The sequence below is a fragment of the Thermobia domestica genome, chromosome 8, assembly GCF_964235325.1.
Source record: "Thermobia domestica chromosome 8, izTheDome1.hap1.1, whole genome shotgun sequence".
Classification (NCBI taxonomy): domain Eukaryota; kingdom Metazoa; phylum Arthropoda; class Insecta; order Zygentoma; family Lepismatidae; genus Thermobia; species Thermobia domestica.
Window position 1 is genome coordinate 39,627,526 of NC_137461.1, and position 14,325 is coordinate 39,641,850.

The following is a 14,325-nucleotide window of genomic DNA, read 5'->3' on the forward strand; positions in this document are numbered from 1 at the left end:
GAAGGGTTAACTATGCTTAAATACAAGATTTCAGATAAAAGTGCACACGGAGGGAAGTTATCATGGTTTGAAGTGAAGCTTACCATTGAAAATCAATTTGAAAAAGTTTTTGAATCTGGCCTAATCGGTCAGTAACAATTAGAATGTAACTATTTAGACATGCGTAAGAGATAGTCAAGTGGTTTGGGTGATTAATCTGTTAATCAGATATTCAATTGTTTAAACCTTCTAACTAAAGAAGGTCGCGAGGTGTTACTTTGACTTCATATCGATACTATGCTCAATCGGCTCGTTTTTACATATGAAAAAAATACGCAAATGGACAAATCCTCGACCGGAAGCGTGTTCGAAATGCGAGCGTTCAAAGATCAAAATTGAACAGATTTTGCGAATAGTTTGAAGTTACCAATGTTTGAGATAGACGCTTCATTTTTGGTATCGGGAAGTTTTCTTGGGTACCCAACATAGTATTGAGGTAAAACTATACACAGTTTGCAAGATAAGGGCACTTGTTGAGGAGGGGGTGAAGAGTAATGGCATCTTACAACTTGCAAATTGCCTCCTGTTAGGCACATAGTATCGATAAGCTAATAAAATATACTTACTACCCCTATTCGACTGTATTATCATTCAAATATCACTTTCCTGTATGGCTACCTTCAAACTGAACGATGGCATTTGTCTCCGAAACGTTTTGCCAGGCTTGCGAAATTCAATCAAGAACGTCGTGGTATTCATAATTAATCTTGTAATAATTTATATATTGATGTTCTTTCCCTTCTGTAGGAGGTAGGAGTGAGACCAGTGTTTTCTTAAAAGGCTCTGTCTCCAATGTATTGTTTTGTCAGGATCAGCTGTTAAAATGAACTTAATCCAGTTTATTGTTAAAATGAAGGTAATCCAAATAAATTATCCACTACAGGCTGGCACTGAAAGTGAATACAAATATCAGTGTACATCGCCGGCATTTCATTTGTAGTCAATCGCGCGAAAATAGCGACTCAAATTGATCGCGCAGCGCCAGGCCGGTCGCCCGCGAATCTATCCTGAGCGGTACTCCGAACCTTGTCGGGCTATGCTTATGCATTCCGGAAGACGGTGCTTCAATACACCATCGCTTGCCATCGTTCTTTTAGTTTTCAGCGAATTGAAATGCTGATTACGGGAAAATATTGGTCAAGTTCTAGAGAATATTTGAAGATATTCAGCAACAACATACGCCTAAAAATCAAAAAAAAAGAAAATGATTAACGGGAATGTGCGCTCAAAGCTTTGAAAAAGGTGGCTTTTATTTTGGACAAAACTAATGTTTGCATACATTGTCGCTAGCCGATTTGTTTGTTTTTTGGCCATACTGATCGCCGATTATCGAAAATATTCCCTGAAGTTTGGTCACTATTTCCCAACACGTTAATTTTACGACTAAGTGTTTCGGAGACAAATGTCATTGTCCAATTTGAAGGTGGCCACAGAGGAAAGTATGATCTGAATGAATGCAGTCGAACAGGGGTGGCAAGTACATTTTATCAGTCTATCGAGGCGGTGTACAAACAAAAGGCAATTTGCAACTTGTAAAACAACATTACCTTCACCTCCTCCATAATAAGTTTCCTTATCTTACAAAATGCTTATATTGTGGCCTCACCACTGTGCTGGGCATCCAAGAAAACGCCTCGATACCAAAAATGAAACGTGTATCTCAAAAATAGTTACTTCAAACTTTTTACAAAATCTGTTGATTTTGAAGTTTGAACGCTCGTAATTCGAACAGGCTTTCGATCCAGGATTTTTCCGTTTGCGTAATTGTTTCATGTGTAAAATCGAGTCGTTTGACCATTGTATCGATATGAAATCAGAGTAACACCTCGCAACCTTCCCTAGTAAGAAATTAAGATCATTTTATTTTCGCTCAAATGCAAAAAAAGAAAAGTGTTTCTTTTTTACTTCCAATGCTAAATTTCAAACTCTCATTACTTCTCTCTCCGTGTACATTTTCACCTGAAATTTTATATTTAGACTTAATTGTTCAGTCTTACATTGTTTCCAAGTTAGGACAGAAATAATGAGTGCGTCCCGTTTGTATTCAGTTTCTGAGTTAAAACCCAACAACGACAGGTGCGTACAGATAGTCCGCTTTAATTGCGTTCTCAATCCATACTGTGTTTTGTGCAATGGCACTTTTACTTATTTGATACTTTTATTCATACATACTTCTTACACATTGTCTATGTACAGTAATGTTTTGCTTTTGAACACATAACGATTAATAAACATTTATTTAACCATAGTATCCATAGCCTCCGTATCCAAGACCATAACCTCTGTAGCCGAGTCCGTAACCTCCATAACCAAGGCCATAACCTCTGTAGCCAAGACCATAACCTCCATAACCAGCGTACGGTGGGTAACCTGGAAAAATAAGTTAATATTCAGTCATTTATTTATGGTATTACATTATAGAAGGATTTCTATATTATTTTCTTCTCCTGTATATTACTAAGAGTAATATAACTATAATTGAATTGTTTTAAAATGTACATAAGATACCGTAAGCTCTCTTCTTCATAACTGTTTACTTAGATATTGGAGACTACTAAAAAATTAATAAATGGTGGTTTGTCAAAATTTGACAAACTACTTGTTTTGATTCAATCATATAAATATTGACCATGTTTTCTGTATTACCAGTATAGCTCGAAATTTATAACGAACTCTATATTTTTACGTATTTTCAGATTCCTGTAACAAAAATAAATAAATAAATAAATAAATAAATAATAATAATAATAATAATAATAATAATAATAATAAATTTGTTGTGTCCTAGTCTTCAAGTACGTAAGTTGCCCTTACTCTGAGTTTCAATACAAAGCTAAACTTCAAAAAAAAAAAAAAAAAAAAGTTTTGTATAGGATAATCAGTTGGTAGTAGTTTGATAATCCTTTTCAGGACCAAAGTAACGTTAGTCTTGAAGTTAATAGTTTAAGATGGAACTTTCGAACCTGCATAATGCATTCAATTTTCAAAGATCTCCCATCGGGAATCCAACCTTGAGACTACGTGCAACAAAGACACACGTGTTATGCACTAGACCAGTGGGGAAGTCAGAGTTCGTCACGAATACCAGCGTATTATCTACAGTTGGTAATCAATTAATATTACCTCAGCGTATGGTAAAAGCGAATTCTTTTGCTGTTATGGAAAGGCATTGGAATTTTATACAAAATGGCAAATAAATGAGAAAGGATGAGAAAACGTTTTAGTTAAATATTATAGAATCTGGTGTTATTCAATTGACTTACGGTAAATAACACGCATTGGGAGCTTAAAAGATCTTATCAGGAAGGAAAATACCCCATAAATAGAAGATCTGATAGTATTTCCGTACTTATACACTCTAGAATAACATTTAACCAAGTTTCACTTTGTACTTAACATTCATTCCGGGATACACACGCACCTACTTTTGGAGTTGTGTAAATATGGCAAGACTTACGACTAATCCTTGGAAATAATTAAACTATTTTACCAATGTATCTTCCATATTCAAGACCAAGTCCATAGCCGAGACCACCAGATCTAAGACCAGTGTAGCCAAGTCCAATAGAGTTAGCTGTTTCCAAAGAATCTTCTTTCTTCTCTTCTGCAGTTGCTTTCTTTTCCTTCGAAGCTTTCTTTTGTTCAGCGGCAGAAGCCAACACAATGATAGCCATCAAGGCGAAAACGACGAAAAGCTATAAACATAAGTGGATAAGAGTACAACGATAATGAATCAAAATATGATAAATAACCTCTGTATAGCCTTGGTTCGCAACTCAAATTAAATTAAACAAGAGCCACACTAAAATAAATACACACACTTCCTTTAGTGATTTTCTTCCATTTTATTTATATTCAGTATATTATGTTGTCATGCCAACGGGCTGCCACAAACCTTATTAATTTAAACATTGAAAAATCTATATTTTATAAACATTCACATATCTATTTTCTTTTTCTTCTTCTGCATATATAAATCAGCAAGCTAGTATTAATATATAATGTAGCATTATTGTACAAGCCTAGTATTAATATACAAGGTACCATAAGGTACCATTGTACCGTTATAAGAGAACATTAAAATAATGTATCTCCAAGCTATTATGCAGAATATGTTGAAAATAAATAAGTAAGTAAATAAATAAATAAATAAAAGACAATAGTCATCCATGTCTTCTAGGAAATTCCTGTAATCTCAGCTATCAACAAATCTATCGAAATTAACAATAAAAAATGTTCACATTTGTGCTTTGATTAATATTTTTAAGGTTTCTGACAGACCGAAAAGTTAGCAGGAAGCCCTGAGGTAGTAGTTTTTAACCTTTTTGGATCTAGTACCCAACGTCCCCTCGTCTTAATCCAAGCCACCCATGCACAATGAGGAATGTAAAACTTGGACAATGTCGTGTAAGAACCATAAAAAATCATTATTTTTTAAAATTAGTCTTGAAGAAGCGACATTATAATTGCTAAAACAATATAAACTTTTGATAATTTATTAAATGTACTGGCTTTCTGTCCCCTAAAGAGTATTGGCCACAATCGGACTGTTTCGTTACAATGCCTCCTTTGGAAACAACAACTCCCATGAGAGTCGTTAACACCGACGTTAAGAATTATCCTAGGAGATGATTTGATTTGATTTAATTTTAAGTTTTCCGTCTCGTTTAACAGCGAGACTATATGAAACGTGGACTTATGTTTAACATGAGATCCGAACCACATGAGCTTCCATCAGGGAATCGAACCCGGGTCTCGTACGCCAAAGGCTTGTACACTAACTACACCATAAGAGATGAAAAATAGATCTACTTTAGGCAATCTATGTTATATCAACAGTTCCTCCTATTGGACTTTGGCTAGTAGACTGTTATTGGCCACATTATTAATCAAAGACCTGTTTCACTGAAATTTCGGGAACAAGGGCTACATTAGGGAGGAGAAATCGGGCATGTGATAGAAAAGGCGTCTAAATGAGCAATATATGTGTAAATTGGAAGTGCCGAATTTCATGTTTACCCCAGGTGACACAAACTCAAGTTGAAGATTTGTCAGTAACCTACAGACATATTAATAATCTGCTTGAAACCTTAAGCATGAAGTGAATTATTAAAATGTTCATCAAAATCACACCATTTCTTCAAACAGAGATGACAGGAAACGAATTTATTTTTATTATGTGAATACACAGTATAGTAATGAAACATATTGAAATTTGTAATGCACGTGAATAAAACAATAAAAAATAGATAAAGAAATTACATAAAGTTTAAAATTACTGGAAATTTAAGTGATTTAGAGAAAATTAATAACTAAAATACTCGAAGTAGAAAATTATTTAAGCGTAGCATATTAAACGTTTTAGTGATAGAACAGACAAGTTCTGACGATTTTCTTAGGGTACTAGGTGTTACTAAATGTTTTAGAATATTGATGTCAGGTAACACTTATCGACGAAATGTTATCGTGCTGATGCTCAGTACAATAGACAAGGCTTCGGCTTTTCCGAAGTGTGTTTAAGAGAACGTATTTGTGTGGAGTTTCAAATTAATGTCTCGTTAGATTACATGTGACAACGGACCACGCATACCTGAAGGCTTCACCCTCCAAATTTATACAGAAGTATACGCCACTGCCGTAATAGAGTAAGCTGTTAACCTACTAACTCAGAAAGTACTTCACGTGAGAGCGGAACAGACTGCGGAAATGGTTTCTGTAAAGTTTTATGGTAATAACACACTGAAACTAAGTAGCATTGTCACATGTACGTCATCAGAAGGAGTTTGATTGGTAGAACATGATATTTTCCCAATGTTGAAGGCGGAGAGATTACATATTAAATATATTCGGAGTATGTTTAGTACAAGGGGTCCAGAAGCACGTAAAAACACAAAATTTACAGGAGAATTGAATGATGCAAGTACTTAGACGTAACATAACGTAACCAAATCTAACCTAACCTAACATAAACTAACCTAACCTAACCTGAACTAACCTAAAGTAACCTAATATTACTAGAAATAAGTGAAATTCTATAATTTTTGGAAAATTATACGGAACCCTTACACTAATATAACACAAACTAAACTAACCTAACCTAAACTAACCTAACATAAACTAACCTAACCTATCCTAAAATAACCGAATGTGAACAGAAATTATCAAAGTTGTAACATTTTATAGAAAAAAGACCTGGACCCCTTCTGCTAAACATAGGCCATATATTCTAGTGATGTTTAATTGTTTGATGAAAGCCGCTTCTTTATTTATTTATTTATTGAACAAATTCCCAGATCCAGCATAACTTTGCCATTTTACACAGGGACATGCTAACAAAAGAAAGAAAAAAAAACAAGGTAACAATAACAACAACAGAAAAAAGAGTGTAAGAGTAAAACTATTCCGTCAAAGCTCGCTTAATTGCTCTTTCAAACACTGGGTAGCTCGACAAAATGTCCACATCAGTTGTTACTTGATTATAACAGTTTGGTATTCTATAAAAAAGAGACCTCTGTATAACAGCCAACCTAGGACGGGCAAGATGGAATAGGTGGGTATTCCGGGTGATGCGGGAAGGGACACGTAAGGATAGTTCCTGAAGTAATATTTCCGATCTTAAGCTTCCATTAACTATTTTATGTAAATATTTCAGGTCAGAGATAGTTCTGCGTACTTCAGGAGTCTGAATATTAAGATGTCGCAAGAGTTCCTTCTTAGATAATATTCGAAGTGCAGGAACACGAAAACGGACTATAGCGATGAAGAAATTGAGAACAGAATCAAGTCTGGAGAGATGTGTAAGTGCTGCCATGGCCCATATGGGAGAGCAGTATTCGATCTTGGGCGCTATTAAAGTCTTATAAAAAGTTGCTAATGAAGAAAAAGTGCGTAGTTCGGTGAATCGATAAAGAAGTTCCAACATGCGCATTGCATTCTTGCCATTTAATACCAGTTTCACAGTGTAGCGATCGTTAAAACCGGAAGTTGTTCATTTCTGTCACTTTTGGCTTGAATAGAGGGTTAAGTTGAAGGTTAAATGGAATGAAAGGAAATCTTTAGGTTTAACATCCCACGATTTTGCCCTTTAGAATAAAGGAGGAGGATAACTAAAGCAAGTGAACGCAAATCGTATAATTGATGGAATGAGAATGTGGGAGAAAATAAAAGTACACGAGAAAAATAACGGACATGGTGTTGTCCACCACAAACTTACTTGGCCGGGGATCCAAAGAGAGACCCTACGGACAAGAGGTCTACCACTCAAGCAATAAGTCCCCCCTCTGAAAAGAGGATTGAGAGAGAAGATAGTGCCCATTCTCAGAACGCTAAATCGATTTCAGGGAAAAGTGATTCTTGCTATCTATTAACGTTTTTCTTAATATAATGATACAGTTTAAAACCGGAAATATTTTATTTGTTGGAAATATTGGAAATCCGGACTGTATATCACAGTCATGAACGAATACGATTTCTAGCTTTTGAATCTTTATATCAGTGTCAAAATTGATAGTGATTCATCAAGTAGCTGTTGAGGTTTTTATCTCTCCCGGACGGACATACGGACAGACAAAGTAAATACTTAGATGAGTGTTATTTTTTAAAACCAAACTGCTTAAAAGTCAATCACAACAAAGACTTTCTCAGGATCAATTAGCTCTTTTGAATTGCACTAATTCACTCTATTATTATAAATACTGAATAATATTATTTTAATGTCTTGAGATTGATGCTGTGGCCAGTAAGGGTTTGTCCCCTAAACGGATAATCATGGTTCGATCTTTAATTGGAGGCAGAATTTGTTTCAAATGCGATTCAATGGTTCACAGAGTCGATTTAGAAGGTTTTTCTAAAGTTTTATTTTGTACTTTTAATCAACACCAAGGTTATAAAGTATGGAACTAAGTAAGACTCTTAACCTGAACTACAACCCACATTCGAGGCTTTAATCCGGCACAATTACCGAATGACTAGGCTATCATGGAATATCAACCCTAACAATAAGTATAGACTGTTCTCCACATCATCATCTTGTTTCCAAAAGAGTTGTCCAGCGATAATTTTAGGGAGTGTCTGGGGAGCATTATCTATCCGAAACTATGAAAATTCCTCCCAAGGAAAAACTCCGACCGTGCTCAATAAGGGTTACCAGTATTACCACAATCTACTTTAACCTCCTGTGTATTGAAATTCTCTCCGAGAGAAAGTGTCTGAAATCATGACTGAACTTAGCTTAGGTCTAAGACCTCGTCTCTATTTAGAAGAAGTACATAGATGGAGATAGCTGGAAAGTGGTACCTATTATATCACTTCACATATATATGCGAAACTGAGCTATATGAAACATTACTTTTATATTTCTTGCATTCCTCAATGTCTTTCCCAAATAGAGCTTTTGTTTGCCTTTACATATACTTCTTTGCCTGAATATTTTGATCGGAATCAGTTGTCTAGCCTATTTATTTCGCACAACTTGAATAGAACAAAGATAGGATGATATGTTTCTTTCCCCACCTTGTTGTAAAGAATATACGAAAGATTCGAATAATTTCCTGAATTAAAAACGTTATGTTAAGAATTACAGTAACATGGCTTCCATGTTTATAACTCACTATTTCGGATGTCATGAAAAGTATTAAAATTCACTCTCAAGTCTACGAAAGGGTGGATGCCGTTTAGTTAAGCTACATACGATCAGCACAAAGGATATTGTCGCAAGGGCTTGGGCTATCTAAACTGGAGGTGATCCTGGCAGCTCCCTCATGTACTCGACGATGCTGTTGTAATAACATATACTTCATAAACTCATAGAAACCAAGCTCCGTTGTTATGAGGTAGACATGCTAACTTTGGTTGGTTGGTTGTTGGAGGTTTTACCACCGAGGCTGCATGAGACATGGATGTACAGCTTAACGCGGGATCCGAACCACATGTGCTTAGGGGGAATCGAACCCGAGCCATGCACGTACACAGAGAAAAAAATCACTGCTGTTCAGATACAGATGCACATGCCAAACGTATGAGTATGATAACTGAGCATGTCTCGTAAAATGTAATTAGCTAAACTTATCCAGTACATGAGCCCGATTGATTGGTAAGCAGCTTCCTGCCATACTGTTTTACTATGTGCTTTCAGTAACACAGCCAATATAACGTCTGATACACTGCTTATTCCGTACTTCACAACAGTCACTTAACTATATATGTTGAGTTGCCATAGCTATACATTTGGCAGGTTCATCTGGTGGAACTGAATAGCAGTGAAGTTTTTCTCTGTGTACGCTTATCATAGACACACAAGGCAAGTATGTTTCTTTTCCTCAGGTGACCAACAGAAAAGGAAAAAATCATGCTTTAACTAGGACTAGGACTTAAATCCAAAAATAAACATCGCTTGTACTTTATCCTATTTGCTTAGATCACATCATTATTAATATGGACACAATTGGGTACAACAATGAAACAGTAATTAACATTGTAATAATTAGTACACTTGAAAAAAGAACTGTAATATATGTTGTTACCTTAGACATGGTTGTAGTGTCGTTTGTGTATTCTCTTGAATGATACTTAACTGAAGAACTGTTTAACGGTGCTTTTATACTTCAAATAACGTATTCTATGGAAGGAAATCACTTTTAATGGAATTTCATTGTTCAAAATTTATCCAGGAAATGAAAATTATAGGAAAGGGCAAAATTGATTCATTTTCTTCTAATTTTTCGTGAACTCCTCCGTGGCTAAGCGGTTAGCGTACGCGCCTTTGGCGTGGGAGACCCGGGTTCGATTCCCGGCGGGAGCTCATGTGGTTCGGATTCCACGTTACTCAGTAGGTCCACGTCTCATATAGCCTCGCTGCTGAAAGGAACGCTAAACTAAAATCAACTCAACTCAACTCTTCTAATTTTTCGTTTCTTTTGAAGTGAAAAGCAGCAGAGGTAAATCACATGTGGAATTTTTAATAAAGAAAACACATAAACCCAGTAGCGTACGTAGAATTTCAACAAAGCAAGGAATTGAAACACTCAATCTCATATGGGGCTGGTGATGGCTCAGTGGTAGAGCGTTCACCTCTGGTCCGTAGAGTCCCTGGTTCGATGTCAGCTCGCGCTAAGTGAGCTTTGTGGTGGACAAACACCGTGTGTGTGGGTTTTGTCGGGGCTCTCCCGTTTCCTCCCATTTATTCATTCCAACGTTACATACATTTCTCATCAACACTATCTCCCTTAGGCTCGGTGCATGTTCGTGGGACGTTAATCTAAATATTCCATTTAACTTCATTTCGTTTTCAATCTCACTTTTCAAGACAAACGTGATCAAGTGAGTGACTTAGAGATTTATACCGGAAAACTCTCCCTCGTGTAAGCCACTGCACATTCCTACACAATAAATTATAATAGGAAATGTTCATAAATTAGTTTTGAGTAGTAAAATTGCCTATATGCTAGTAGAAGGAAACTTCTGTATATTATTGTAATAATAAAATAGTAAAAATGATTCATTCATCAACGCGCAGACCATAATAAGGGTGTAATTTGGACAAAAAACTCTTCGTATACAAAAGCTAGGGATAAGAAGTACTCTTTTGAAATACCTATCCTAAGAGGAGTAAAAGAGGGTTGAAATCTTTTGGAAGAATAAAGTATCTCATTACTCTCCAGAATTAGGATAACGAAACTTGGCAGCACATGAACTAATCATTAAAAGTAACTAGGCACGTGTTTCAACGTTCTTGAAATTTCTCTTAAATGTTCTTCCTCTTTTTTTTAGCTATTATTCACATATAAAAGTCATTGAATGTAATATACATAAACGAAGAAGAATGTTTTACATCAAAACATAATAAAGTGAAGTAATATACGTAATATTAATCTTACTATCCATAACATAAATTTTCAGCTTACATATTATATTTATATTTGTTTTTAGCTTTAATACATTAAATTATAGATCTCATCTTATATGACTTTGGTATTGACACAGAGAGTAAACACAGAACAATTAGTCTACCACCACTCGAAGTTCCGGTTTTTGATAGATCTTATCTAGTTATCTGGTTTTAGTTATCTAGAAAGCATAGCAATAATAGCGCTGGGTGTCTATGTGGCTACCACGAATCAGAAAGCTGAGTAAGCAGTCTGATGTACCACATTTTCTCATTACCTGGAAACGTTAAGACGTTTCCTTTCTGGTATATCATCTTTCTACAAATAGCTTAGATGCTCTAGAAGATTTATTGCATATTACTAAAGTGCGCCAAGCAAACAACGTGCAAATAAAAGTTAAGTTTTCTATAGCATTCGCACATTTATTGATTCAATATAATATACATTAGTGTTGAGTCATAAATTCTTTCCTAACAGAAACGACAACAGAGAAAAAATACCAAAATATTGAAGAACATCATTGTTAAAAGAATAAAACTTTCAAAGTCCGGCATGTGTTTCCTTCGGTGCATGTAGTCCGAGATCTGCTTCTCGGGTGGAGAGAGAACATTAGTTACTTTATAACCATTCACTTTCATTAATTATTCGCCTGATTTAGGCTAAAGGCTATAATGGGTGGAAAATAAACTAAAACGTTTCATTTCATTAGATTTTAGGCCATGCCAGGAACTTGAAAATCATCTTGAGTGCCTGAAAGTTGTAAGTGCGTTACTTGTGTTGGTTGAAAACATTTGCTGACGCGTAATGTAATCTAGGGATCAGAGATTGACAAATCCTTGCCTTCCGATCCATATCCTCTCCTTTTTGCAAAGAAAAATATTTGGTCATCTTAAAAGACCCTCTATTCCTGATCATCTTTGCTTACACAGTTAAACCACAAACGAAATACTTTAGTCAGGAAATGAATGTGGAGGAGCTGCTATGATCAAGAGAAAAATTATGTATTAATTTTTATTCATTCAATCATACTCTGATATTATGGAATGTATTAATTTCATTTCCGGAAAGAAATAAATTTCTGCTCACATATACAAATTTAATTGTCATTATTTTCATTTCTTTTAATACTTAAAATGTTTAATTTTTAGTTATGAAACTGTAGACCCAGTGCCCTTTCTTTAGTAGTAAACCAACACTTGCTCAGCGAGTCCTCTCTGAACATAAGGGTAACATAACAAAGCGATATTATCTCAGTCGTTATTTGAAATGCATGTCTTATCTTGTTTTAGCTGTGAACACACGTTTTGAAAACAAAATTCGTTAAATGTTTAGCAGACGAGGTCAGAAGTACGTAAAAAATACAAAATTTACGGGAGAAATGAAAGATGCAAGTACGTAGACCTAATATAACCTAATTCTAACGTAACCTAACCTAAACTAAAATGAAATAACCTAAACTAACCTAATATTAACAGAAATAAGCGAAATTCTATCATTTGTTTTCGAAAATTGTGCTGTACTCCTACACTCATACAATCTAACATAAACTAACCTAACCTAACCTAAACTAACCTGAACTAAGCTAAACTAACCTAATGTGAACAGAAACTACCGAAATTGTAACCTCTTTAGAAATAAAATAGTTGGACCCCGCTTCCTAAGCATTGTCTCAAAATTCTGAGATTCATTATTTTAATGAAATACTGGTCTAAGTGAAAAAAGATGAAGAGAAGAAAATATTACTCATATTCTGTTGGAATTTGGTGGATAAAAATATATTCGAAATAATGAATGTTTATCAAAATTTATAAGATCGCCTTGTGTATATGATATTCCGTTACGTCATTGTTGTACAGGCTTACACAACACCAGAAGTTAATCATCTACGGATTGATTTTTAAAAAAAATATTTCCTCTAATTTCATGAATGTTCTGAGTTAACACTCATCAATATTTGCCATCAGATAGGTGATAAGAATCATTTTCAATACATACTATATTTTGTGTTACTGAATTTATTTTTATACTTTTATTCACATATAAATATTTCTTGTCCTTATTCTATGTACAGTAATGTTTTGGTTTATCACTTAAAAGTTAATAAGCATTTATTTAACCATAATATCCATAACCTCCGTATCCAAGGTCATAACCTCTGTAGCCGAGTCCGTAACCTCCATAACCAAGTCCATAATCTCTGTAGCCAAGGCCATAACCTCTGTAGCCGAGTCTGTAACCTCCATAACCAAGGCCATAACCTCCATACCCAAGGTCATAATCTCCGTAGCCAGCGTAGGCTGGGTAATTTGGAAATTTAAGTTAATATTCAATATTTTATTTATGGGATTACATGATAAAAAAAAAAACATTTGTATTTAATCTTCTCTTCTACGTTAATACGAATAACATAACTATCACTAATAGCATTCCAGACTTACTCAAACCTTCAAGGCTAAGTTTTTAGGCTTGCACAAGCTTGCAATTTTAGATTGCAGACCTAATCAAGGTTATGGCAAAGTTGCTAGTTCTCGACTGCAAATTTAATTCAGACTTGTCAATAGTATGTAACATAAGTCTATCTCTACAATTTCTTTAAATAGACACACCCGTCAAGCTTGATTTAATGTTTACACTTGCTAAAGCCATACACATTGAGAATCTCTAAGGTTAGGTCTAACGTGCACACGTTTTTGCGCAGCCTTCAGTCTTACATCTATTGTAAGTGTATACTCAAGACTATCTGGACTTGAAGCATTCTTAAAATTTACACTTGGCAAAATCTTATTTAGAGTAAAATCTCTAAGCTTAGGTCTATCAAGGAAAATTAAGGGCAAAATTTGACTTGCTGTAGGCATGCTTGCTTACTGGGATTGTTCAATTATTTTAAAATGTGGGTGAAACATCCTAAACTCTTGTATTTATAACTTTTTAGTCCAGCGAAAAGTAATAAATTGCAGTCTAACCTTATTAACTGATTCTTTTGGGTGAATTATCTAAATCTCACTGTGTTTTCTGTATTATCAGTATAGCTGGTAATTTTTTTTAACAAAGTCCATATTTTATTTATTTTCAGATTCCAGCAACAAAAATTCCAATTTATTATGTTCAAACCTCTATTACTTAAGCTAATCTTCCTGTAAGTTTCAAAGGAAACGGAGCTGTTTTGTATGGGGTGATCATTTGGTTGGTTGCAGTTTGGCTTCCCTTTCGAGCACCGAGGCAACAACAGACGTGAACTTGTGGTGGAACTCGAGCTACAGTAATCCGTTCAGTTTCAAAAACTCTCACACAGGGAATTAAACCTCGTGCACCAAAGGCGTGGGTGGTAGCTACTAAATAAGTAGTGAGCTCAGACTTGATCACGTATTAGAACGTGTTATCTACAGCTGTTAAAATATCAACA

The 14,325-nt window shown here is 35.1% G+C and overlaps 1 protein-coding gene across 1 annotated transcript; it reads right to left on the reverse strand.

The window, feature by feature from the left end:
- Window positions 1–2,121: 2,121 nt before the first annotated feature.
- LOC145691690 (uncharacterized) lies at window positions 2,122–9,582 on the reverse strand. Its single transcript, XM_081767030.1, has 3 exons — window positions 9,561–9,582; window positions 3,530–3,734; window positions 2,122–2,409 (listed from the first exon to the last, which is right to left on the reverse strand). Exons 1-3 carry the CDS (start codon window positions 9,567–9,569, stop codon window positions 2,279–2,281), a joined length of 345 nt encoding a protein of 114 aa, XP_081623156.1. The 5' UTR covers window positions 9,570–9,582; the 3' UTR covers window positions 2,122–2,278.
- Window positions 9,583–14,325: the final 4,743 nt, after the last annotated feature.

Coding starts and splice junctions, on each gene's coding strand:
- LOC145691690 (XM_081767030.1), bottom strand. Junction 2,410..3,529: donor TGAATATGGAAGATACATTG/GTAAAATAGTTT, acceptor TTATTTTTCCAG/GTTACCCACCGTACGCTGGT.